The sequence below is a fragment of the Gobius niger genome (assembly GCF_951799975.1).
Source record: "Gobius niger genome assembly, chromosome: 2".
Classification (NCBI taxonomy): Eukaryota; Metazoa; Chordata; class Actinopteri; order Gobiiformes; family Gobiidae; genus Gobius; species Gobius niger.
The window spans coordinates 22,377,006-22,399,730 of record NC_136853.1 but is presented as its reverse complement, the minus strand read 5'-3'; the positions used below and the strand labels follow the sequence as shown (position 1 = coordinate 22,399,730).

The 22,725-nt window shown below is 39.5% G+C and overlaps 6 protein-coding genes and 1 long non-coding RNA gene across 7 annotated transcripts; 5 read left to right on the top strand and 2 right to left on the bottom strand.

Moving 5' to 3' along the window:
• Positions 1 to 272: 272 nt before the first annotated feature.
• On the top strand, positions 273 to 2,438 carry rpl7a (ribosomal protein L7a). Its single transcript, XM_079551491.1, has 8 exons — positions 273 to 298; positions 795 to 915; positions 1,100 to 1,249; positions 1,322 to 1,462; positions 1,654 to 1,733; positions 1,934 to 2,064; positions 2,167 to 2,236; positions 2,305 to 2,438. The coding sequence occupies exons 1-8, from the start codon at positions 296 to 298 to the stop codon at positions 2,407 to 2,409; spliced, it is 801 nt and encodes a 266-aa protein (XP_079407617.1). The 5' UTR covers positions 273 to 295; the 3' UTR covers positions 2,410 to 2,438.
• Positions 2,439 to 3,837: 1,399 nt separating this feature from the next.
• surf1 (SURF1 cytochrome c oxidase assembly factor) lies at positions 3,838 to 5,605 on the bottom strand. The gene is made up of 9 exons (XM_079551926.1): positions 5,453 to 5,605; positions 5,318 to 5,384; positions 5,103 to 5,230; positions 4,914 to 4,996; positions 4,581 to 4,772; positions 4,434 to 4,506; positions 4,204 to 4,366; positions 4,045 to 4,126; positions 3,838 to 3,968 (listed from the first exon to the last, which is right to left on the bottom strand). The coding sequence occupies exons 1-9, from the start codon at positions 5,561 to 5,563 to the stop codon at positions 3,902 to 3,904; spliced, it is 966 nt and encodes a 321-aa protein (XP_079408052.1). The 5' UTR covers positions 5,564 to 5,605; the 3' UTR covers positions 3,838 to 3,901.
• Positions 5,605 to 8,446, top strand: surf6 (surfeit 6). The gene is made up of 4 exons (XM_079552282.1): positions 5,605 to 5,811; positions 6,037 to 6,228; positions 6,331 to 6,410; positions 7,706 to 8,446. Exons 1-4 carry the CDS (start codon positions 5,718 to 5,720, stop codon positions 8,393 to 8,395), a joined length of 1,056 nt encoding a protein of 351 aa, XP_079408408.1. The 5' UTR covers positions 5,605 to 5,717; the 3' UTR covers positions 8,396 to 8,446.
• Positions 8,447 to 9,539: 1,093 nt separating this feature from the next.
• kyat1 (kynurenine aminotransferase 1) lies at positions 9,540 to 12,087 on the top strand. Its single transcript, XM_079551556.1, has 12 exons — positions 9,540 to 9,632; positions 9,748 to 9,895; positions 9,981 to 10,130; positions 10,200 to 10,286; positions 10,362 to 10,484; positions 10,564 to 10,684; positions 10,750 to 10,826; positions 10,915 to 11,004; positions 11,128 to 11,314; positions 11,510 to 11,586; positions 11,693 to 11,779; positions 11,847 to 12,087. The coding sequence occupies exons 1-12, from the start codon at positions 9,580 to 9,582 to the stop codon at positions 11,907 to 11,909; spliced, it is 1,263 nt and encodes a 420-aa protein (XP_079407682.1). The 5' UTR covers positions 9,540 to 9,579; the 3' UTR covers positions 11,910 to 12,087.
• A 147-nt stretch (positions 12,088 to 12,234) lies between these two features.
• Positions 12,235 to 14,014, top strand: LOC306959446. The gene is made up of 3 exons (XR_013792618.1): positions 12,235 to 12,308; positions 12,389 to 12,428; positions 13,909 to 14,014. It is a non-coding gene; the product is annotated as an uncharacterized lncRNA (long non-coding RNA).
• Positions 14,015 to 14,053: 39 nt separating this feature from the next.
• Positions 14,054 to 15,981, top strand: spout1 (SPOUT domain containing methyltransferase 1; the record flags this gene model as incomplete). Its single annotated transcript, XM_079552281.1, has 9 exons — positions 14,054 to 14,256; positions 14,319 to 14,408; positions 14,486 to 14,535; positions 14,622 to 14,752; positions 15,093 to 15,165; positions 15,236 to 15,334; positions 15,407 to 15,509; positions 15,587 to 15,734; positions 15,806 to 15,981. The coding sequence occupies 9 exons, from the start codon at positions 14,054 to 14,056 to the stop codon at positions 15,875 to 15,877; spliced, it is 969 nt and encodes a 322-aa protein (XP_079408407.1). The 3' UTR covers positions 15,878 to 15,981.
• Positions 15,982 to 16,892: 911 nt separating this feature from the next.
• st6galnac6 (ST6 (alpha-N-acetyl-neuraminyl-2,3-beta-galactosyl-1,3)-N-acetylgalactosaminide alpha-2,6-sialyltransferase 6) lies at positions 16,893 to 19,514 on the bottom strand. Its single transcript, XM_079551557.1, has 4 exons — positions 19,326 to 19,514; positions 17,383 to 17,795; positions 17,195 to 17,302; positions 16,893 to 17,124 (listed from the first exon to the last, which is right to left on the bottom strand). Exons 1-4 carry the CDS (start codon positions 19,500 to 19,502, stop codon positions 16,938 to 16,940), a joined length of 885 nt encoding a protein of 294 aa, XP_079407683.1. The 5' UTR covers positions 19,503 to 19,514; the 3' UTR covers positions 16,893 to 16,937.
• Between the last annotated feature and the right edge of the window lie 3,211 nt (positions 19,515 to 22,725).

Sequence of the window (22,725 nt, the reverse complement as noted above, 5' to 3'; positions counted from 1 at the left end):
GGCACGCAAATCTAACAAGATTTTTTTTTTTATTGCATTATTTGTTTACAAGATGAAGAATATACTGGGCAGACTGGATTTTGATAATAGTCACAACATATATTTGGTGTTTATTGAAGCCAAACTGATCCTGTGTCTGTTTCACACGTTTAACAACAGAGGGATTCCGCGGAATAAGCGCGGCAAGATCTGATCTCAGATCAGTTCCGGGCAACTTGGCACCTCCGGTTTGTCGAGTCTCGCGGTATTTTACGTGAGCCCCGGTGTACAGGACTTCCTTTCTGCCTGATCCGACATGGTGGGTGCATAGCGTTTTCTTACTGAGAGGTTTAAATCTAAAGTAATCTAATCTACTGTACCTTGTGTAATGGTTTAGAGTTTAACATGCAGTGTTATAAAGTCTGAACTGTTTTATCATGCGATTATTTTTGGCGTAAGTGGATTGATTGCCGAGAAAATAGTGATTTTTAAAGTGGTCGTTAGCCGGCATTGGACACCATAGTTGGTGAGTGAATTAAAGCTAACGCTGGACGGCCCTTACAATTGTATTATTCACTTAACTGTCTCTTCTTGGCAAACCAGAAACATTGCCTTTATTTTAAAGCATCATTTTGTAAAATGTATGGGTTTGGTATCGGTGGCGTATGGCCTGAAGTTGGTCTGTATACGAACGGCTAATGCTAACCCGTAGCAGGATGGCAAGTGGACGCCTGCATGTCTTTGGTATTAGCTGTTGAATGTGAATGAGTTCCTGTGACTCGTCATTAAAATAAGTTCTTTTTTTCCCTTTATAGCCTAAGGGAAAAAAGGCAAAGGGGAAGAAGGTGGCTCCTGCCCCTTCGGTGGCTAAAAAACATGAGGCCAAGAAGGTGGTGAACCCCCTGTTCGAGAAGAGGCCTAAGAACTACAGCATTGGTAGGTAAACAAAACACATTCATTATTTTATATTTTGTCGTGCAGATGATGACACTGAATATTTGCTATCTAAAACACACTGTTGACAATTTCCCACCAAGATCGCTGATTGCACCATTCATACCTTCAACCAATCTTTTTATACGCTTTTCATTTGCTAATAGTTATCAATTATTTTCCACAGGCCAGGATATTCAGCCAAAGCGTGATTTGACACGTTTTGTGAAATGGCCTCGCTACATTCGCCTGCAGAGGCAACGTTCAATCCTCTACAAGCGTCTGAAGGTCCCTCCTGCAATCAACCAGTTCACCCAAGCTCTGGACCGCCAAACTGGTACGTATCACATTGGTGCACCTAGATGATGGTATGTCTGGAGCGCTGATGTAATTCTTTGCTCTTAAACAGCCACACAGTTGTTTAAACTGGCCCACAAATACAGACCGGAAACAAAGCAGGAGAAGAGGCAGAGGCTACTGGCCCGTGCTGAGCAGAAGGCAGCTGGAAAGGGTGATACTCCAACCAAAAGGCCCCCTGTGCTCCGCGCTGGTAAGATTTGAAATGTGAAAATGGCATTTTAGACCTTGTTTTCCTATGGTCTTATGCAGTGATGACCTGAATTTCTTCACCTGACATATTGTGATGCTTTATGAGCTTTTTAACCCTGAGCAAAGACCAAAACATATTATTAATCTTTTCATTGCTCTTATGTATTGCTTATAAATGTAATGCTTTTACAGGCGTCAACACTGTCACTTCTCTGGTCGAGAGCAAGAAGGCCCAGCTTGTTGTGATTGCTCATGATGTGGATCCAATTGAGGTATGGTTGGATTAAGATGGAAACAAGAACTGGTCTTTAGCAATGATGCCTGAATTTCTTCACCTGAAAGTCTGTGTTGATTCAAATAGAGCTTTTTAACTCTGAGCAAAGACCATATGTGTAGCTTTTACTAGTGGCCTGTTAACTATACTGTTCTACTTCACTACTTTTTCATACTATTTTAATTTTTTTTTTTTTAGTTGGTCGTCTTTCTCCCAGCTCTTTGCCGCAAAATGGGAGTTCCATATTGCATTGTCAAGGGCAAGGCTAGACTGGGCAGACTGGTGCACAGAAAGACTTGCACTTCAGTCGCTTTCACACAGATAAACCCGTAAGTTACATTTTGTATCTTTGTTTTCAAACGCCTGTCAATTTTGTATTTTTTTTTTTTCCTTTTTGACCATTCACTAATTGCAACCTTCTTTCCCTCAAGTGAGGACAAGGGTGCACTTGCGAAACTTGTAGAAGCCATCAAGACAAACTACAATGACAGATATGAAGAGGTGAGTCACTTGTTTATTTACATCCCACTTGAAGTAAACGAATGGCTAATTTTTGCCCTCCTTTTCAGATCCGTCGCCACTGGGGTGGTGGAATTATGGGACCCAAGTCTACAGCCCGTATTGCGAAATTGGAGAAGGCAAAGGCCAAGGAGCTTGCTACAAAGCTTGGTTAAACTGATTTTCAATAAAGTGTATGTCCTTATTGGTACTTCTGCTTTGTGTTGTGTTTAAAGAAATGGGCTTGTACACCAGAGTTGGTATGTTATCCAGTCCATCTTACATTTTTATGCAGCTAATGGTCCTTAATACATGCAAATAATTTTCTTTTAAACCTTCTAAAAGAGGTCAATTTGACACCCCCTCAAAGGGTTCGCCATAGGCTTCTGGATAACCCTAGCTGCAGGTGACATGTTAGGTTTAGGCACATCGCTTGGAGTTGAATCAGAATACTTCCACATGGGAAATACATCGGTTGCTGCTGCTTTCCAATAAACACCATACAAACCCATGATTAATGAAAGCCAAAAAGTGCTACTGGGACCGTATACGTTTAAAAGGATAATTGAGTTGATGTGTTAATAGTTCATGGTATCAGGAGTTGTACATTCTAATAGCTGTTGGAAAGAGCTTTAGTGCATTTGGGCAGGAATGGTCTGTCGCTGAATGTGCTCCTCAGACCATTCATCTTGCTGTGAAGTGATTTCCCCAGGATCCTCCTATCCCTCAGTTTTAAGAGTCCATCTCCTCCCCCACATCAATGGCCTTCCAAATAAGTTTATTGAGCCCGTTCTGCTTCCTTCAACTTACTCCCCCAGCATGTGACAGCATACAGTAGAGCACTGGTAACGACTGACTCAAACATTTGGAGCATGGTCCTGCAAATGTTAAGAGCACAGTCTCGTCAGGAGATACAGCCGGCTTTGACCTATTTTTTTAATATAGTTTGTATTTGTCTAGCCCAGTTTATTGTCAATGTGCACCCCCAAATATTTGTAGTCCTGCACCACCTCCGCGTCCACCCCGAGAATGTTCACAGGAGTCCCTGGGACTTTCTTCCTCCACGACCAGCTCTTTCGTTTGTCACATTTAGCTGCAGATGTTTTTTCAGACACCATGTGACAAGATTTTCCACCACTGACCTGAATTCAGCCATGTCCCTATTCTTGATGTACCGGACTACAGCAGGATCGTCCAAAAAATGTGTGTAAAAGTGATGGAGAAAATCTGAGATTAAACAAATTTGGGTCATGCTGCCACTGGCTGCTGAAAGCAAGTTTTAATAAGGTCGGACCTGTGTTCTGCATCACGCCTTTCATACTGCAAGCGCCTCAGAAGTGTACATGATTTTGCTATGACGTGAAGGATTCATTGACAAACTGCTGGATCATATCCAAACAGCCTGAAGGTTTAAATTGAGTAGCTGCAGAAATAGACCCAATCACACAAGAGCTGATAATGAGTTGGCTTGGGTTTCCTGCTTGAGCTGTACTGGCTAATCCCTCATAAATCATCCCAGTGTGACCGTAATGTACAGAAGTAAATATGTGAATGAATGTAATTTTGAATTAAGTTGCACAGAGAATACATAACATATACATTGTGCTTCAGAAATCAAGTCCCAGCATTACTATAATGACAATTTTAATTTATATTACTTTACACAAGCTATATTTTAATCTTCTTCACAAACTTGGCATACCACATGTAAGATGTTGCTGCACAGAGGCCATACCTAAATAGGTGTAGAAGAAGAACATTGTTAAGGGTCCTGCAGAACAGACATAAAGGACATTTAGGTTTCTACCTACCATGTCATGATATATTGCATATGCTCGTTTCGAAGTGTTACTCTCGTCTGCCCTCCGATTGGTCCTCCAGGAATAGTACTGGCTGCAATATAAGTTTGCACACTGTAAAAATTAATTCCCAGAAACTGAGGAAGTGATTATGTTGTAAACAAATATTACCAAAGTCTGCATCAATGAAGATTGGCTCAGCACCAGTAATCTGAGCCATTGCATCCAAGTCGCGATAATGCCATCTGTTATTCTGGGTATCATTATTTGGGACAAAAGGTTTGCGGTTCTCGGTCTGTCTGACTATTCCAACCACCTCAACCTCCCCATCCACCTGCACACAAACAGTTCAAACTCTGTCCAGCAAGCTTTCAGCTCTTTTTTGCAAGAGTGTGTTATACCTGTCCCTTCATCCTGGTCTCTGGTTTCATCTTCTGCCTTGGGACATATCCACGGTTAACGAGGATTGTGATGCTAAACAAACAAAAGTATAAAATTAGCAATACAGTTTGCAGACAACAATGTCGGACGTTGGTAGAATGTCTTACCCAAGATCAACGCAGTGGAATGGGGTGATAACATTTGCACCAATCTCTCCACTGGACGATAAACTGCCTGCCTCTCTGGCTTCCCTCTCTGGGTCAACTGGTGACCGTGGCATGATGTACAACTCTCGAGAGTGGTCATAACGTCCACGAACCTTTACCCTTCTATACTCCAAAGTGTTCAGCTCATGGGGACTGTGGAAAGTGTAGGGGGAAAACTGATTTTCATCATGAAATATAATTTCTGAGCATACATTTGTTCATATGTCAAACATTTTGTCTATTTGTAATGGTCCATACAGTAAGTAAGTTATGATGGTATGATTATGCACTCACTCTGTAGGTAAAGCAACAGGCTCAGCAGTAGTCAGTCTTCTTAGGTCATCAATTAACTCTAATTTCCATTGACGTCGCTTAACCTTTGAGAAATATACCCCAAATGTCATTCATACATAACAATACCCTGCTTGTGCCACTTTGCAAAGTACTGGTTAACACTAGGAGGATAAACTTCTCTCTTCCTACCTGCCATGTACCAAGACCAAAGGTAGCGACAGGAATGAGTGTCAGAAACCATTTGAAAAAAGAGTCCTCTCCTTTTTCTGCTCCTGCTGCTGCGGAACTAGACTGTCGACCAGCGTTCACCAGCTTTCCTAATAACAGAGTTAAAAATACATAAATTAAATAAAGTAGAAAAGCTAATCCAGATTCAGAGTCATTCATCAGTGCATAACATGTACCTCCTGTATGCTGGAAGAACTGAAGTCTGGACAGTGCATGGGACCTTCTGATGCAGACAGCATAAACCTGCAACACAAGTGTTCAATAAACTGGAGCAGTAACACGTAAACAAACTCTGGCACATTAGGACTTACGTGTTGTTTTAGAGAGATGACTGTCTTACTGTAGAAAACAAACAGAGACTTCATACCTGCGTCAGAAAATGTAGTCGTACATCTACAACACCGTAGGAGGTTCACATACATAACAAGCCAAGAACACAAGGGGGAGTGAGTTTGCTGTTACTACTTCCGGTGCACGTTCTCCGCTGTTTTTCTCCCCACGTGTGCTTTCCGTGGGATTTAGGTGTATTCATAATTTTAATCTATAGCTGAGCCGTGTCGCTTTACTGGAACAGACATGGATCTTGTCTCTAAGGATTTATATTTTCAGAAAATTGCTAGTCAAGTGTTTACCCAGCGACCCCAACAGGAGCCGAGGAAGAGACCCTCTGGTAAAAATGCGTCGTATGCTCTTACGTTTTATGATATTACAGATTAATCTATTACAGTCTTTTTGAATAACATCTAATTTTTCTGAGGAAAAAATGCGTGTTTTGAATGATTGATGATGATTGTAAATATCGCAATGTGTTACGTGGCCTACAACTTTTGTTTGGAAAGTTGTATTCTGCATATTTTATATTACATCAAATCAAACCGCGTGTCTTCTATTACAGGGAATTTGAAGGGGACAACAGATAATGACTTCCTGAAGAAGAGGAAAAAGTTAAATAATAAACATGTGAATGGAAACAAAACAAGAAAACAGAAAACAAGTACTAAGCCCCAACAGACGTCTGCAGCCAGTCCTGCATCACAGAAGGGTCTCTCCAAAGCAGCACCTGATGACATTAAAGCTAAGGCCAAAGGTCCAGCGCTATTAAACAAAGGTGTGTATTGTGTAATATGCTCCTATAGTGTCTCACAAAATGATTCTATGACTAATCACTTCTGTGTGTTGTTTCTCATAGATAAGGTGGAAATAAAGTTTTCTGGAGTAGATCTGCTGCGTAAGAGACTTCATGAAAAGATTGAGGAGTCCCGGGGTCAGGTGCGGCTTTTACCAGTGCAACACACACATGTGTCTGTTCTTTAGTTTATTTATCTAATTGATATCCTCAAGTACATCATTGCAGATACCCAAACGGTGTAATTGTAATTATGCACTTCTCAGTCACATTGAGGTTTTTTTTTTAACCACATTTGACTTGGGGCTGACAGTCAAACCCAGGCTACCTAGCAATCTACAGATTTATGCAACAAGCAAGTGAGTCAAGTGTCTTTCCTAGATAAACAATGACGGTACAAACAGCATAAATTCGAGCTAATAACCAAGATATGACTGCATTACGTTGTCCAACCAACTCCCCAGAGCTGAACCCTTAAAGGAACAGGCCACCGTTTTTACATACTGAGATATGTTCTTACCTTAGCTTTGACGAGTTCTTTAGGACCTGTCTGATCTTCACCCGTGCCTTCAGTCACGTAAACACAGCGCAGACGGCGTTAGCATTTAGCCTCTCCCTCTCTCCACTATAGCTCCAAAACAGGTCAAGATAGAAGCTACCGAGCTCTTCCACGTTTAACAATGTGGATTTTCTAAGCAGATAAAAGGGGGAACTATATTGTAAGGCGTAATAATACCAGGAGTAATTCGAAATCAGCGCCGTAATCTTCACTTTACTGTGCGGATGCCAAACTACTCCTGGTATTACTACGCCTTACATTATAGTTCCCCCTTTTATCCACTTAGAAAATCCACATTGTTTAATTTTGTGTAATTATACTTTGTAGTGTAACACTTCACGTAACCATATTTAAATAGGGAAAACGTGGAAGAGGTTGGTAGCTTCTATCTTGACCTGTTTTGGAGCTATAGAGGAGAGAGGGAGAGGCTAAATGCTAACGCCGTCTGCGCTGTGTTTACGTGACTGAAGGCACGAGTGAAAACCAGACAGGTCCTAAAGAACTCGTCAAAGCTAAGGTAAGAACATATCTCAGTATTTAAAAACGGTGGCCTATTCCTTTAAGAGAATCTATGGATATCTATCTATTTACACTCACAGATGGGCTACAAGCAATTATCATAGCAACTTGAGCCAATAAAAGAGAAAGAAAATGCACGCTCAAAACAAATCAAAAATACTTGTCATAAACGTAATAAGCGGCTTTGTGAAATTTTATTTTAGATACTAGAATTTTGGTATTTTTTAAACATTGTATCCACACTCATTTTCACAATAGTGACACTAACCTTTTTGACTTATTCTTTTGAGTCGCACCTGTAATATTTCAAAATCCCAGCTAAATACTCAGTGTTTAACAAATACTTTCTTTGCCTTCAAGGGTCCCCCAAAGGATGCGTTGTCTCCCGAAGTACAAGCGAAGAGGGCGAAGCGAAAGCTGGAGCGGGAGCGCAAAAAAAGGAAGAGAAAAGAGATTCGGATGAAAAAACTGGCCGAAAAAAGTGAGCAAAAAGCAACACCAGAGATTAAACAGGAGGTTGACATTGCCCCGTCTGCCAGTAAGAGGGATGAAACTGCTATTGTATTTAACAAAGTAGAGACGGTAGACGAGGGATACGAGGACAAGATGATTGAAAAGAAAAACAAAAAGAAGAGCTTGAAGGGCCAGATCACACCACTAACTGGGAAGAACTACAAGCAGCTACTGAGTCGTGTGGAAGCTCGCAAAGCTAAACTGGAGCAGCTGAGAGAGACGGATGCAGACAAGGCGCAAGAGATGGAGAAAAAGATAAAATGGACGAACTTATTATACAAAGCTGAGGGTATTAAGATCAAAGATGATGAAAATATGCTGCGTGTGGCATTAAAAAGGAAGGAGAAAAAGCGAACTCAACGGAAGAAGAAGTGGGACCAGCGCAGTGAGAATGTGATCGAAAAAATGCAACATAGGCAGGACAAGAGAAAGAAAAACATCCAAAGGCGCAAGAATGTCAAATTGGAGAAGAAGAAAAACAAGGCACGCAAAAGAGGCAGAGTGCTTCCAGAGGACTTAAAAAAGGCTGGCATTTAGAGTGATTGTAAGTGTTCTTTATATCTATCTGTACATAAAGCTTGAAAGAAATTAAAAATGTGATTTAATCTAATCATTTGTCATACATTATTGGGCAACAAGATGAATCACTCCCCAGTGATTGATCTCAATGTTGAATTAAGTATATTATTTTTGAATCATACATGTATTCATATGGTTAGTGACATATAGAGACAGTGGTGGAAGAAGTACTCAATATTCCTAAGTAAAAGTACAGATACAGGGCCAAAAATGTACATAAGTAAAAGTATCTGATAAAATGTTTACTTAAGCAAAAGGATATATTGTACAATGTAATTTATAAGTTAAAAGTTTAACGTGCAAGATTTTTTTTTTAATAATTTGAATCAAACCAGGTCTTAAAGAGTAAACGACTAACTCGGGTCAAACACAGGAACTAAATCAGTTCTTAACCCAGACTAAGCTAGATCTAAACCAGGTCTTAACCAGAGCTAAACAAGGTCTAAAGGAGTAAACCACAAAACCAAGTCTAAACTGGGACTAAACCACTTCATCATAGAGAGGTCAATCTGAAAATAAAATACTTTTAACCCAATTTAAAAATGTAGTGGAGTAGAAAGTACAGATACAGGCTCATAAAATGTAGTGAAGTAACAGTAAAAAAGTATTCATCATAAAATGTACTTAAGTAAAAGTACCTATAATTTGTACTTTTTACTTGTACTTTTTATTTACTTTCCACCACTGATGCCTCAAATTAAACCTCATCTTAAACACAAAGTAGTTTTTCCAAAGTCCATTCTAAACAATAAGCTGTTACTGCCACAGGATAACTTGTCTTCCTACTCGTCCAATCATCTCTCTCGCTCCGCCCATACCGGAAGTAGATGTGTTTGGAGTTTGGAGTTTTATGGTTTTATTATTGGCCTCCACAGCCGCCAGTCAAATCAAATCTGCTAATGCAATTGTTTAAGTTGACCTTTACCACTTGAACGCGGTTGTCGATATATAGTTGTGCTATAATGAGCGCAGGAACTAAAATCGATGGGAATTCCGCGGAATATATTGCAGCTTTGGAGTGTTGTTCGCCCGAGACCCCCCACAGCATTTAATAATAATACGGTTCGTACTTATTTTTCTTCTGTCACTCCGTGCACGCTCTCAAAAACACAACACATCAAATTGTACTTTTATTTTAGATCATGTCTCGACAAATCCACGCTCGCAGAGTCGAAGGTGTGGATAAAAATGTGTGGTAAGTTATTTCGGTTCTAAACAAGGTTGTGGGCTGGAGTTGATCAATTGTGATTTCATGATTGGAGACGTGTTTATTATGACATGGACTAAACATCTTGTAACTGCAATGACAGGGTTGAATTCACGCAACTGGCTGCAGAATACAAAGCCGTGAACCTTGGCCAGGGGTTTCCTGACTTCTCTCCCCCTAAGTTCGTCCAAGAGGCTTTCTGTGCAGCCGTGATGGGAGGACCCTCAATGCACCAGTACACCCGTGCATTTGTAAGTGACTGGCAAAACATAAATGCAGAGATTTTTCTAAGTTAATGCATCTGTTTGTTTGGTCTTTTCTCTTTTCGCTCTATAGGGACACCCCCATCTGGTTAAAAGCTTAGCCACATTCTTTAGTAGGATTGTGGGTCTTGAAATCAACCCTTTTGAAGACATCCTGGTCACAGTCGGAGCTTATCAGGCACTTTTTTGTGCATTTCAAGCACTGATAGATGAAGGCGATGAAGTAAGAGCCACATTATTTTACAATGATAAACATTCAGTTGTAACGATATATTATTTAACATTTTTTAAGGTCATCATTGTTGAGCCATTCTTTGATTGCTATCAGCCAATGGTCCACATGGCTGGTGGAAAACCTGTGTATGTACCTCTGCGGCCCGTAAGTCGTTTGCAAATATTCAACTTTTTTTTTAACCTTTGAACATTTTTTAACTAGCATAATGTTTGTGCACAGAGGAATAAAGATGGAGTGTTTTCCAGTGGGGATTGGGTTCTTTCAGCTGAAGAACTAGCAAGTAAAATTACTCCACGTACAAAAGCCATTGTTATTAATACACCCAATAATCCTCTGGGAAAGGTAAGACTTTATTTATATGCTGCATCAAAGAAACTGTCTCTAAATCCGTTATGATGATCCTTTGATGTTTCGAAAACAGGTGTATAAGACTGAGGAGCTCCAGGTCATTGCTGACCTTTGCATCAAAAATGACCTTTTGTGTATTAGTGATGAGGTGTATGAGTGGCTGACGTATGATGGAGCTAAGCATGTAAAGATTGGTAAGTTGGTACAGTATTTTAAAAATGTAAAATCAAGTGTTAAACCATCATTATGTTTTTAATAGCTAGTCTTCCCGGTATGTGGGAAAGGACTATTACTGTGGGCAGTGCTGGAAAAACATTCAGTGCAACAGGGTGGAAGGTACATGTTTATGTTCAACAAAAGAGGAGAAGCTTCTGACTTGCCTGGAGCTTAAATACACGGTTTTCATGACACTTTTCGTGTACAGGTTGGGTGGGCTATTAGTTCAAGTCGTATCATCAAACACATGCAAACTCTGCATCAGAACTCTGTTTATCACTGTGCCACTGCTGCCCAGGTAAATGCCATCGATTTATTTCAAGTTTTTCTTAAAGTTATCACAGAAAATTGACACCAAAATAAAATGTATTTATAAAAACATGATAATCTGATGTGTGAAATGCTTATACGCTTGTTCCAGGAGGCTGTAGCTTGTGGATTTGACAGAGAATACGATGTCTTTGGGACCGCAGAAAGCTATTTTCAGCAGCTGCCTGCAATGCTGCATCACAAGAGACAAAAGATGGCCACATACCTTGAGAGTGTGGGTTTGAAGCCGATCATGCCAGAGGGAGGTTACTTTATGGTGGTTGACATTTCTACTCTTAGTAAGTGAACTCGTCTATTCATTGGCTAATAACATTATCCTACTACAAAACACATCTGGTTTCATTAGTTTGTCTAATTTCTTGCTCATTAGCACTAACACACACAAACACTGAGGCCTAAGGACAGCAGTATGCATGGTCATCATCGCCACTGCCAAACTTACAACTAATATTGACTCTGTGTTCATTGTTTAGGTGTAGACTTCAAGGATCAAGACACAAAAGATGAAGAATATGACTTTAAATTTGTCAAATGGTTAATACGAGAAAAGGTAATCATATTTTTGTACATGTGTTGTTATTGCAATGCATCATAATACAAGCTACAGCTATTTCAGATTGGAAGTATACCAAAGTGATATCATTCTTTCTTTTTAGGGTTTAGCTACAATCCCTGTGTCAGCATTTTACAGCCCAGAACATCAAAAAGACTTCAACAAATATATACGATTTTGTTTTGTCAAGGTAAAAATCATTGCGCGTATATGTGAACCACTGTGTTCTATTTGATGTGTTGTTATTGTTCTTTTAGGAGGATTTGACTCTAGACGCAGCAGGAGATATCTTGAGAAAGTGGAGCGCTGAAAGTAAATGATTTGATTTGTTCTTATAAAATGGAAGTCGATGTTCTCTAAATCGAAACATTGTGGATCATGTTTTCAACTCGTATTCTGTATAAATAATTAATAAAGGTAAAAGATTGTTTTTTTGCACAATTTTTAAAAACGTTATATTTTTGATGAGAAATGTGCTGCTCTGTACTGTGAACAAATTAAAGTAAAGGAATTTATTTAGGTCCTGTATGTGTATGCTGCAGAAAGCTATTACTGGATTGTTAAATTGTAAAAAATAAAATGAAAAAAAATAAAAATAAAAAAATCATCGTGGGGCCTGGGCGCTTTTATTTTGAATGGCGATAACCTGGAAGTGAAAGAATCTCACGTTGTGTTGTGATCGAAAAATGTCGACTTCCAAAAAACCCTCTCCAAATCAGGTATGCATTGATCTGATTTAGTAGAATGTAGAGTTGATTTTGTTTAACACATGTTTCTCTCCTCGTGCTGCTTTGCGCAGCGGGACGGCCACGTGGACTGGAAGAAACGAAAAACTGAACGTGAGTAAGGCGAACATGGCCCCATAGTAGTTCACATGTAAATATCAGAGGGGGAAAGATTGAATGACTACTGAAATACTTTTAATTGGAGAAACTAAACAAAGCGATGACCTTGTGGGTATTTGTAACTGATAACTGTAGTAGTGCTCAGGTGTATTTGCTCAAGCATAGGCTATTCGACTATTTTTTAAGTCTTCGAGTGGTTAAACACAGTTCCGTACTTGAGTAATATTATTTGGTTTCTCTTTTCTCTGAGTAAATCAACTTATCTTACGAATTCCCATTATCGATATGTATTTGTTTTGTGACGTCATATCGCTAAGAATCATGGGATTAGCAGCAATGATAAACTAATGGTTTTAAAAAATATAAAATACTGGGGTAATTGTTCTCTTTAAAACACCACAGTGTGTTAATGACTCGGCAGATAACGGAGTTGCTCCACGGCTTTTTTCTTTCTTCTTTTCTTACTGTTTTTAACAGCTGCAAACATGGCGGATCTCCATGGTAACAGTGGATTTTCCCAAACTCTATTACTTTAACTATAAAATCTAAAATAAACTCGAGTAGTATTTTCCCTATTTTATTATGTGTATTTACACTATTGCTGTATTACTGCATAGTAAATTATATATTTTTTTATATTTTAATTTTAATGTTTTTCAATTAGGCCTTAGCATTATCAGGGCTGGCGAAGAGGCTCTTACGTTGTCTACATGTAAACACAGTACAGGCCATTCTCAGGACTTTTGGTTGGTATAACGCTGTTTGGAACTGCTTGGAACCTCAAATGAATGGACAAATCAAATAACAGACACTCTGTAGTGGTGGGCGGAGGTCCAATCAGCTGATTGCCAGCCAAAATGACAGAGACTGGATTGCAGACCAATTACAAAGTTAATTTTCTCAAATACACACAAGCAGATCGAGCTCTCATTAACGCACTCCTCGCTATGCACGTCACATGCATGTAATGCAAAAATCAACATTGTAGTTGTACAGAGCCCATAAAAGTCAATGGCGACAGAGACCCAGGGCCCATACCGTGATTTAGGTTTCCGAAAATGTATAGTTTATGGTGCTTGTTTTCGTAAGGAATCACTCACTGTGTCAAACAGTAACCATGTGGTATGGGCCCCATATACATGTTATTGCAGGAAAATGTATGGGAGTTTATGGAGGATGACCAGCGCAAAGCGGGCGTGTCAACACACCCTCTGTAAGGTGGTGTTGACAGTGTTCATGGAGGTACGTTAGGGCTGTTCAGTGCTGCTTGTGAAATAAAAAAGATCTTGGGCGCAATAGTGCCCTCTGCAGTGAAACAAATACTTGGACCATGGGAAGAATAGTGACAGTTTGCCTGTCACATAAACATACATACATGGAGAGGCTAAAATGACGTTTTGATGATTACTAAGAAGGGTATAATGCGCACACCGGCAATAAAAAAATTATTTTGTGTCATTTCTATCCATTGTAGTTAAAGATGCTCTCAAACTAAAGAAACAGGCCAAGATTATTAAGAAGTTGGAGAAGGAACAACAGAAAGAAGTTCAAAAAGAAAGCTCTGAGCAGAACCAGAACAAAGGTAACATTTTTTGCTTAGCAGTTTGTGAATGTATGCCATGGATGCAGAAGTCATACAAGTATGTCATGTGTCTTTGATAGGTCGGGAATACACTGTGAGTGTAGCCTTGCCTGGATCGGTTCTAGACAATGCACAGTCTACAGAGCTGCGCACGTATCTGGCCGGACAGATTGCTCGGGCCTGTGTGGTCTTTTGTGTGGATGAAATAGTTGTCTTTGATGAACAAGGGGAAGATGTAAAGTAAGTAGTCAGACAGAAAATAAAGAATGATTCTTAAATACCAATGACCGCTCCTTTTTCAGAAGTGTGGAAGGTGAATTTAAAGGTGTTGGGAAGAAAGGACATGCCTGTATTCAGCTTGCCAGAATACTTCAGTACCTGGAATGCCCTCAGTAAGGATCCAGTCTATTTACTCATTATATTATTTAATTAATTTTGACCACAAATGCTTAATTTTGGTCCCTTGCAGATACCTTCGTAAGTGGTTCTTTCCAAAACACCAAGATTTACAGTATGCAGGTAATTCATGACGTCACTGAGCTCTTAAACCTGGAAAGTTGCTCTGTTATTCCCCAATTCAGAAATATTGTTCTTGCAATTGCTAGGTTTACTTAACCCTCTCGACAGCCCTCACCACATGAGGATAGATGAAGAATCTGAATACAGGGAAGGAATAGTTCTTGACCGACCAACCAAACCAGGAAAGGGCTCATTCGTTAACTGTGGAATGAGAAAAGTAAGTGTACAGGTCACGTTTGAGTATCTATAGATGGGTTGCAGGTTCTAGAATATGATGATGTCACTGGATCCAGCGGGGGGGGCAGGAGCCAGTTTGTCCTACTAGCAACATTACATTTTCACAAGTCGTAGCTAAAAAGAAAATATATGAATTTAAAAAAATATATATATATCCGTCACTGGGTCCATGATCTCTCTGTACAAGACCAAAAATTTCCTCAAAACCAAAATAATTTTCCTCTATATAATAGTATAGGCCTTTAGAACACTGTGATGTCACCTGCAACCCAGCAATTTAACTTGAAAAATGTGAAAGTGATCAATTATGTATTTTATAGGATGTTCGTATTGATAAACCACTGCAGTCAGGTCTTCGAGTTACAGTGCAGCTCAACAAAACCCAGAGTGATGGTAATTGTCGCAAATTTTCCTCTAAACATTAACTGTACTGTATAATTAAATGTTTGTTACCCTTTGTTAGACAGCAAAGTGTGTAAAGGCATAGTGGTGGCTCCTCATGTGCCAAGGACAAAAGGAGGACTCTACTGGGGATATACAGTTCGTCTTGCATCTTGTCTGAGTAAGTGGCATGTCGGCTTATTAGGTACAGTGAAATTTGCCTTGACTCACTTTTTTCTTTTGGTCCATACAGGTGCTGTATTTACAGAGAGTCCATATAAGGATGGATATGATCGTACTATTGGTACATCGGAAAAAGGCTGTAACTTGGATCAGACATCGATAACACCTTTCAAGTATGTTCACTGCAGCGTAAGTGTTTATTTTTAGTTGTACATATTTTTAATTCTTCCACTGCTGGTACGATTTCCAGACATCTTTTGGTAGTTTTTGGTGGCCTACAAGGATTAGAAGCAAGTTTAGATGCTGACCAGAACTTAGAAGTGACTGACCCCAGTGTTTTATTTGATCTATACCTCAACACATGTCCCGGTCAGGGCAGCAGGACCATTCGAACAGAGGTGAGTATGGAGAAATGGAAACTAAGCCAGCATGCTCTAAATATGTGTATGAATTGTTTTGTTGTCAACAGGAGGCTATGTTGATTTCAATGGCAGGTCTGAGACCGAAGATAATTGCAGCTTTTGTTTCTAATGATTCATAATGTTACATAGACAAATGAAAACCCATTGCACATTCATGTTTTTCATCCAAAAAATGATTATTCATGTTTATTAGTACATTATTAAATTTTGACACAAACTTGAACAAATTAAATGAGTGATTAATTTGCTGTAATGTTTTTTTTTATTGGGTATGACATGTTTTTTTTTTATCAGCGACTTGATTTGGTGAGCATATCTGTTTTAACTCTTGTATGTTTTAATCAAACTGTGTGAACAGTCAACAATACATTCTATGACTGCTTTGAGATTCATGTGTGCAGAAATTTGCAAGTGTAATAACATTCCATTTCACTCGTGCATTCGAAATTTATGAGTAATTGGAATACATACATTAATAGGGTTAATTGACTGGCAACATGCATTAGACAAAAAAGATAAACAATACATATTTTATTATGTACATTGCATCTTGCCCATAATATATAATTCTTGTTAAGTTGGGTTTTGCTTCTGTTGATTTATTTTTGAGTGAGTATACTAAATTTTACATATTACATTGCGCTGTGGTGAAAGTGCCTGAGGAGATTGATAATCATACATCATCTTAAAGCTGAGACAATTGTATTAAATGTCTGGCTGGTAAAATAAATTTAAAAAAAGAAAGAAAAAAACAAGTAAGGAATAGGCCCCCAATGTAGAGCAACAGGAGCCACTAAAAACAATTTCCATGTTGATGAGAGCTGCTTCATGTATGTCACAAAAACCTTAATTATTTTCAATCCAACTTTTTTACAGAGGTTACATGCAAATAAAATACTATTAACATTCATAAAAATCATTTAAAATGTATCTTCGTATTTACAATAAACCCTTGAAACAGAAGTCCACTTGACAGAAGTGTGAGGAACAAAGCATAATGTAGGATCCATAATCTAAACAATTAAAAGCAGAAAGCATCCTCTAAAAGTTATGCCGGTTCATACTTTTGTTACAGTCTAAAAGTTGGAATTCATGTTTAGCTTTTGTGACATTGTGACATTATTGTTTTATTAAAAAGAAAAGGTTTAGAGTCCCACTTCCTTCTCTGTAAACGTCTTCTCACCAGGTTGGATGATTGAAGCTGATGTTGTAACGCTTTGCCCAACGTGCAAATACCTGTTTCTCTGTAATAAAGCGATGGTGGTTGCCTCTTTTGCCACTTTCATTCTGTACATAAGTTACACATTCATCTGGTCCACGGGGTTTGTAGTAATGATAGGGCATCTTTTTGGATCCTGGTTTCTTCCTAGAAAATAAATATTCAGTAAACGATAATGCTACCAATTTATATGGCTTAATTCACACCCTACACTTACCCACAATGACTGGGTGAAACCATTCCATAAACTTCGATATTATCACATATTTCTATAGCTATGACCATGGTAAACCAGCCAGTGCTCAACCACGAATGAGATTTTTGCCTGAGAGGTAAAGAACAGCGTAGTGTAGAAGCAATAGATTTAGGAAAGACAGTTTATTATTCATGTAGCAATTTACTCACCTGTCCCGTCCAGTTTCTCTGAGAAAAAGGCTATCAAATTTTCGCATTTTACTTGGTGCAATACTAAAGCAAGAAAGGTTTCTGTATGTCATGCTGACTCTCTGGATCAATCTATATAAGGTTCCCTTGGAATCTTTCCCAAGCTTGTTTGGTGGCCCCCAGAAAATGATCATAGGATTGCTGTCGGCATGATGTAGGAACTCGTTAGGCCTTCGGATCACCCTGAAAACACTAGAGTGAGCCACCACCCTCAGTGTGGTCCGATTCCCCACATCCTCGTCATATCCCAGTGTGGGAGCATCATTCATGCGGATTACACACTCAGTGTGGTCAATGTCATGTCCTGCCTTTTTTCCCAATACATGACTTGAGCTGGTTACCAGGGCACACGTATGGCAATGAAGGTTCATGGTCTGAAAAATAGGGAACAAAAGATGCATTATAGCCTACTACACGGAACAGTTAGTACAACAAAATGGTGTTCAATGTAGTAGGAGGCTACACAATACATTGTTGGGCAATCGATTGAAACTGTCATCATCTGTCTCATGGTAACGGAGGATGCTGTTGCCAAACTAGTTCAGATTTTCCAGTATGTGCACGATGTGTTCATGAATTGAGAAAGCTTCAGCAAGCTTAACATATTTCAGCCCCTTGACCACCTCCTCATCCCCCTGCACAGTTCTGTTTAGTCATGCTGTCAAATCCAGTTTCTTTCACCTCAGATCCATCGCAAAACAAAAGCCAACTTTAACCTAAAGGATAACCTTGAAATTGTGATTCATTCACAAACTGACTGGATTACTGTAACTCCCTTTACACTGGACTTCTACAGTAACGCATCACAACAGTAGCATTTTGCAAACTACCAGTTGCACTAGTTGAAACTCCATTTAACATGATTAAATGTAGAATTTATGTAAAAATGTGACTGTTTTTATAATGGCCCTTGCTCCAGTACGTCACTGATCTGATATTATCTCGCTTGCTCACGTCCTCCCGGTGTTTAATTCTTCCTCCATCGCACCTCAAAAATCAAAGGCGATTGGGCCTTTTCTGTTGCTGCCCCGAAAACACAAAGATCCTCCCAGCTCATATTAAGACCTCCTCCTCCATTGAACAATTCAGATCTCGTTCAAAAACAAGTTTTCAACTTGGCTTTTATCAGAACGTTCTTTATTATGTTCTACTTAGACTTGTTCTCGCTTCTTTCATTGGAGGAGGAAATCTTTCTTGTAAAGCGCTTTTCACGTGACACTAGTCACCCACTCCAGAGCCAGTGGTGGTCGGTACCGTATCCACAGTTTCCCTTTAGGGAGGCTGGACACATCTGCGCCAATGGACCCTCTGACCACCACCAACCACTCACACCTGCTTCTTGGTATTTCCCACCAGTCTTCCATCAGGTACTAACCAGGCCCTGCTTCACTTCTAATATCTGACAGGAACAGGCCAAGGCGGTATGGCCAAGTTAATATAGATTGTTTCTTTTCTTGTGACTCAGTATTTGTTTAAAAGTGTGACTTTGTGACATATGTATAACTTTTTTTCTTTGGTGTATTTTGATCTGGTATCCCTAATCACCTAAATGCTTTTGAAGAAGCCTCAATGGTTTTAAACGTAGAGTGTGTTATCTTGAGGACCACACCTCATGTACGTCCTTTCAGTTTCCGCCCTATAAATACCTCCTGGCCCTCTCCTCAATGTTTCCTGTTTACGTGCTCCCTCCCACCCTTTTTTCACACTTTTCATGGTTTCTGTCTTTTAGGTCAGTGTGGATAAAAGCCCAAGAGCTCGTCGTTGTCTCCTGCCCCAAAACGGCAACATAACATTTTTCGCCTTCGTCATCTGGCTTGTTCAGTAAAGTTGTGTCTCTTTAATTTGAGGTTGTGGTCCTTGTGAGTGAGATTTTGATGCCCAAACATACAAAAATATACATGTACCTTGTTTCCATAAAAAGGCACATAACCCTCTCTCCCTGCCCATTTCTTCAAATCTGCAGTCTTGAGAGCTTGATGTGTTGACACATGGAAATGAGAGTAACCAGCATCGTTGACATTATTGGAGCCATACAGAATGAGGAGAGTCATCAGGACAAGGACAGCTGCACAGATGACCATTCTGTGGCTCTGAGCTCTACTCTGTTGAGGCAATCATATAGACTTACAAGAACATGGTCACACTTATGGCTAATTGTGGCCGGAACTTTCTTACCTTGGTAGTGAGCCCCATACTGTTGGATTTGGCTTTGGATGAGGTCGTTTGGCATCATACCTGAAAGGACACAATATTAAGAACCATTTTAGCTGTCCACGAGACTAAAAAGACAAAGCAACGCAGTCTGGGCTCAGTGTTAAACATTTACTCTGTGTAACCTAGAGCAGTGGTTCTCAACATCAGGGCGCAAGAGATTGCAGGGGGTCCCCAGAACTGTCTGCAGGGAGGGTGTCAGTAGGGTACCCACCTGCCCCTCTTTAGGTTGCACTGCACAGCCATAGAGCTTTGTCCCACTTCTTTAGATACTGTCACACTTTTTCAATAATTCATTTAGAGAACTACAAATGATAAACCAGCGTTTTCTGAGTCATTAAAGGAATTGTGCCAAAATGAGGCTTTAAATGTTAGTGAAAAGCATCATCGTTGTTTCCACTACTTGATCTTTTATGCCACAACAACACAACAAGATTGGTTCTACAATTATTTTTTGGAATATCTAAATGTTTCGAAATGTTAAGAAATGATAAAGGAATGCAACACTACACTGATTTGTTGCATTTAAGGCATTAAAAAAAAAAAATGCATAAAATGTACAATGTGTCCTAACTTTCCAGATTGTATCGTTTTGTGGCTTATTCTATCTGTCTGTGTGATTTTTGGGCCAGAAAAGAAACTGTCCCTCTGTATCACAGTCCCACTTTCACCACTGATGTTGAGCGGGTCACCCCAGATATCAGGCCTACTGGAACAAATTCAACTGCAAATGTTTTACAGAGATTACAGAAAAGGGAGATCAGGTGCAGAAAACACTTCTTCTCTGACGTGATTTTTTTTTACGAACGCTGTTTTGGACTGAGGGGGTGGGCGGCCTGTCTTCGGCACGAGCAGGGGTGCATGGGTTGGGAACCACTGGCCTAGAGCATAACGTGACCGTACATGCATGATAGAATACAATTCAAACTACAAACTCCTTACATCCATGTATTTTTTTTGTGTGTGGCTTATCGTGCATTGAACAGATCCACTTAGCCATTGGCCAATTATTTTAGTCCAATCGTCAAGCATTCAGCATCCTCCCACCCCCACTGCCCACTTGCCCTACCTTCACAGAGGCAAAGCAGCATGGCGAACATCTCCAGACATGACTGCGATCCCCCGTGGTGATGTGAAACTGCGCTGTTGCCATTCTCAGGTGGTGCAAAGTGCCCTGGGTCTGTCAGCGCTGTGGATCAGGTCTGTTGTCTTCCTCTTCAGAGCCCCGATCTCGCAACGCCACTGTTGACGTCACGCTCACGTTCGTCTGCCACAGAGATGTTTACAGCCAGTGTTGAGATTGCATTTAGTTACGGTATACTGAATACTCGCCCAAAAGTGTATTTTGTAACGTGTATTCCGTTACGTTGTCCAATCAACTGGATTCTGATACTTTCACGTTGATTTGCATTTCATTCATGCATAAAAGGGGCGTATACAGTGTTGGGTTAACGGTTGACAAAAGTAACGAGTTACAAAAATAGGCTAGAAATACATATATTACTTTCACAAAAATACCAGAATATAATAGTAGCCTAATTACAATTCAAGTACGTCGAGTGGCAAGTAAATGTATGAACGAAAAAGAGAAGAAGAAAAAAACTCCCCCAAAATATCGGACATGGTGTATCTGCTGTTGCGTGAAGGAAAATGAAATCTTTGACTGCAGTTTTGCTCGGTGGCATTATTACTATTTTCGGTTTCTTTGACCGAAATACCTCAAAGTAGGCCTAACTGTAAGTAGTGTAATGATAAATAGGGCTTTTCTTCGGCTGTTTTGCCGTTATGAATTATGAATTGTTATGAATATGAAACTGAAATTTAAAGCATGGGTTACCTGATTTGCGTTCACGTGACATCACAGCATTAAAATTGAGGTGGCGGGTAACTGACGGTAACTATGGTAACTGTGGTAAATGACTAAATGCATATTGTTATGTCTTTGTTTTTTTTGGCTCATATCTCAGTCATTACAGGAGGAATCCACATGAAACAAAAACTGTCACAAAGTTCATTCTCTCCTCTGTCAGCTCATATGAACTAATGTCCATTTATTTTCTCAGAATAACGTCAAAAAGTGGTGACAATATGCGAAAACATGACCGTGATGTTGTCCAGTAGAAAGGACTTTCAGACATAAAAATACATTCACAGGTTTGTGAATCCAATCACGATCAAATACTAATGAGAAAAAATATTTGTCCGTTTTCGTTTTGGAGATTTCTTACAAAAACTGCATTTGTCCCATATAGAGTTCGGGAATGTGACATCATATTTATATATATTTATATATATATATATATATATATATATGTATAAAAAACCTATTGTGGTTTCAGTTTTGGCCCGAACTCGTTTGTAGCTCTTTCAAGCCTTCCTGCATATCATATTTAAAGCCACACCGCATAGAATTTTACCAAATACATAAAATTGAACTACAAGTATATATTTAATGTCAGATATTTTCATCATTGGAAAATACCTCACAAATTTAGGCTACAAGCAAACATTTATGAGGCTCCCAAGATATGACTGTCAACTTTACTGGGAGTGGGTACGTCTCCAGCTCGTCTCCATGTGACTAAAGTCAGTAGAATTTGAGATTTAAACAGGTTAGTTTCTCATCCAAATCCATTCTTTTATTACACACTGCACTAACAGCATTTTCTGTGTTGAGCTGATCATTAGGAGCATGATTTGTTTTTCCGCAACAGTGTAGTCCAAAATGTTACACAGTGTACCTGATTTATATGCAAGTTTCACGCCCGTTACACCTTTGAGCTGGCAAGATGAAGCAGGGGGGCGGGGCCATCCCCAAAATAATTGCACTAATTTAGATCACTCAATAAATATTTAGTTGAAGACATTGCAACAAGGTCTGTTTTGTATAGTGTTAACAACATACTGGCGAAATAAATGCATTACTACTACTACTGCATGTCAGGAGGGCTAGCCCAGCGTTAAGAGCTATACCTGATTATTTTTTTTCAAGTTATGGAATGAAATCTGCTTTGTCCTCCTTCAGTATATACTGTAAACTCAGACATCTGTGGGGGAAAACTGTAGATCTAATTATAAAGCCTTTGTGTCAAT

Bases quoted from the DNA above. Each gene is read 5' to 3' on its own strand.
- rpl7a (XM_079551491.1), top strand. The intron at 1,250-1,321 runs GTACGTATCACA...GCTCTTAAACAG, and splicing joins AGCTCTGGACCGCCAAACTG to CCACACAGTTGTTTAAACTG. The intron at 2,237-2,304 runs GTGAGTCACTTG...CCTCCTTTTCAG, and splicing joins ACAATGACAGATATGAAGAG to ATCCGTCGCCACTGGGGTGG.
- surf1 (XM_079551926.1), bottom strand. From the start codon at position 5,563: ATGTATGTGAACCTCCTACGGTGTTGTAGATGTACGACTACATTTTCT. The intron at 5,385-5,452 runs GTAAGTCCTAAT...CTTGTGTTGCAG, and splicing joins TCATCTCTCTAAAACAACAC to GTTTATGCTGTCTGCATCAG. The intron at 5,231-5,317 runs GTACATGTTATG...CTCTGTTATTAG, and splicing joins GTTCTTCCAGCATACAGGAG to GAAAGCTGGTGAACGCTGGT.
- kyat1 (XM_079551556.1), top strand. From the start codon at position 9,580: ATGTCTCGACAAATCCACGCTCGCAGAGTCGAAGGTGTGGATAAAAAT. The intron at 10,287-10,361 runs GTAAGTCGTTTG...GTTTGTGCACAG, and splicing joins TGTATGTACCTCTGCGGCCC to AGGAATAAAGATGGAGTGTT. The intron at 11,587-11,692 runs GTAATCATATTT...CTTTCTTTTTAG, and splicing joins AATGGTTAATACGAGAAAAG to GGTTTAGCTACAATCCCTGT.
- st6galnac6 (XM_079551557.1), bottom strand. From the start codon at position 19,502: ATGGTCATCTGTGCAGCTGTCCTTGTCCTGATGACTCTCCTCATTCTG. The intron at 17,796-19,325 runs GTACATGTATAT...CCTATTTTTCAG, and splicing joins TGCCTTTTTATGGAAACAAG to ACCATGAACCTTCATTGCCA. The intron at 17,303-17,382 runs GTGAGTAAATTG...TTTACCTCTCAG, and splicing joins AGAGAAACTGGACGGGACAG to GCAAAAATCTCATTCGTGGT.
- surf6 (XM_079552282.1), top strand. From the start codon at position 5,718: ATGGATCTTGTCTCTAAGGATTTATATTTTCAGAAAATTGCTAGTCAA. The intron at 6,229-6,330 runs GTCCAGCGCTAT...TGTTTCTCATAG, and splicing joins CATTAAAGCTAAGGCCAAAG to ATAAGGTGGAAATAAAGTTT. The intron at 6,411-7,705 runs GTGCGGCTTTTA...TTTGCCTTCAAG, and splicing joins TTGAGGAGTCCCGGGGTCAG to GGTCCCCCAAAGGATGCGTT.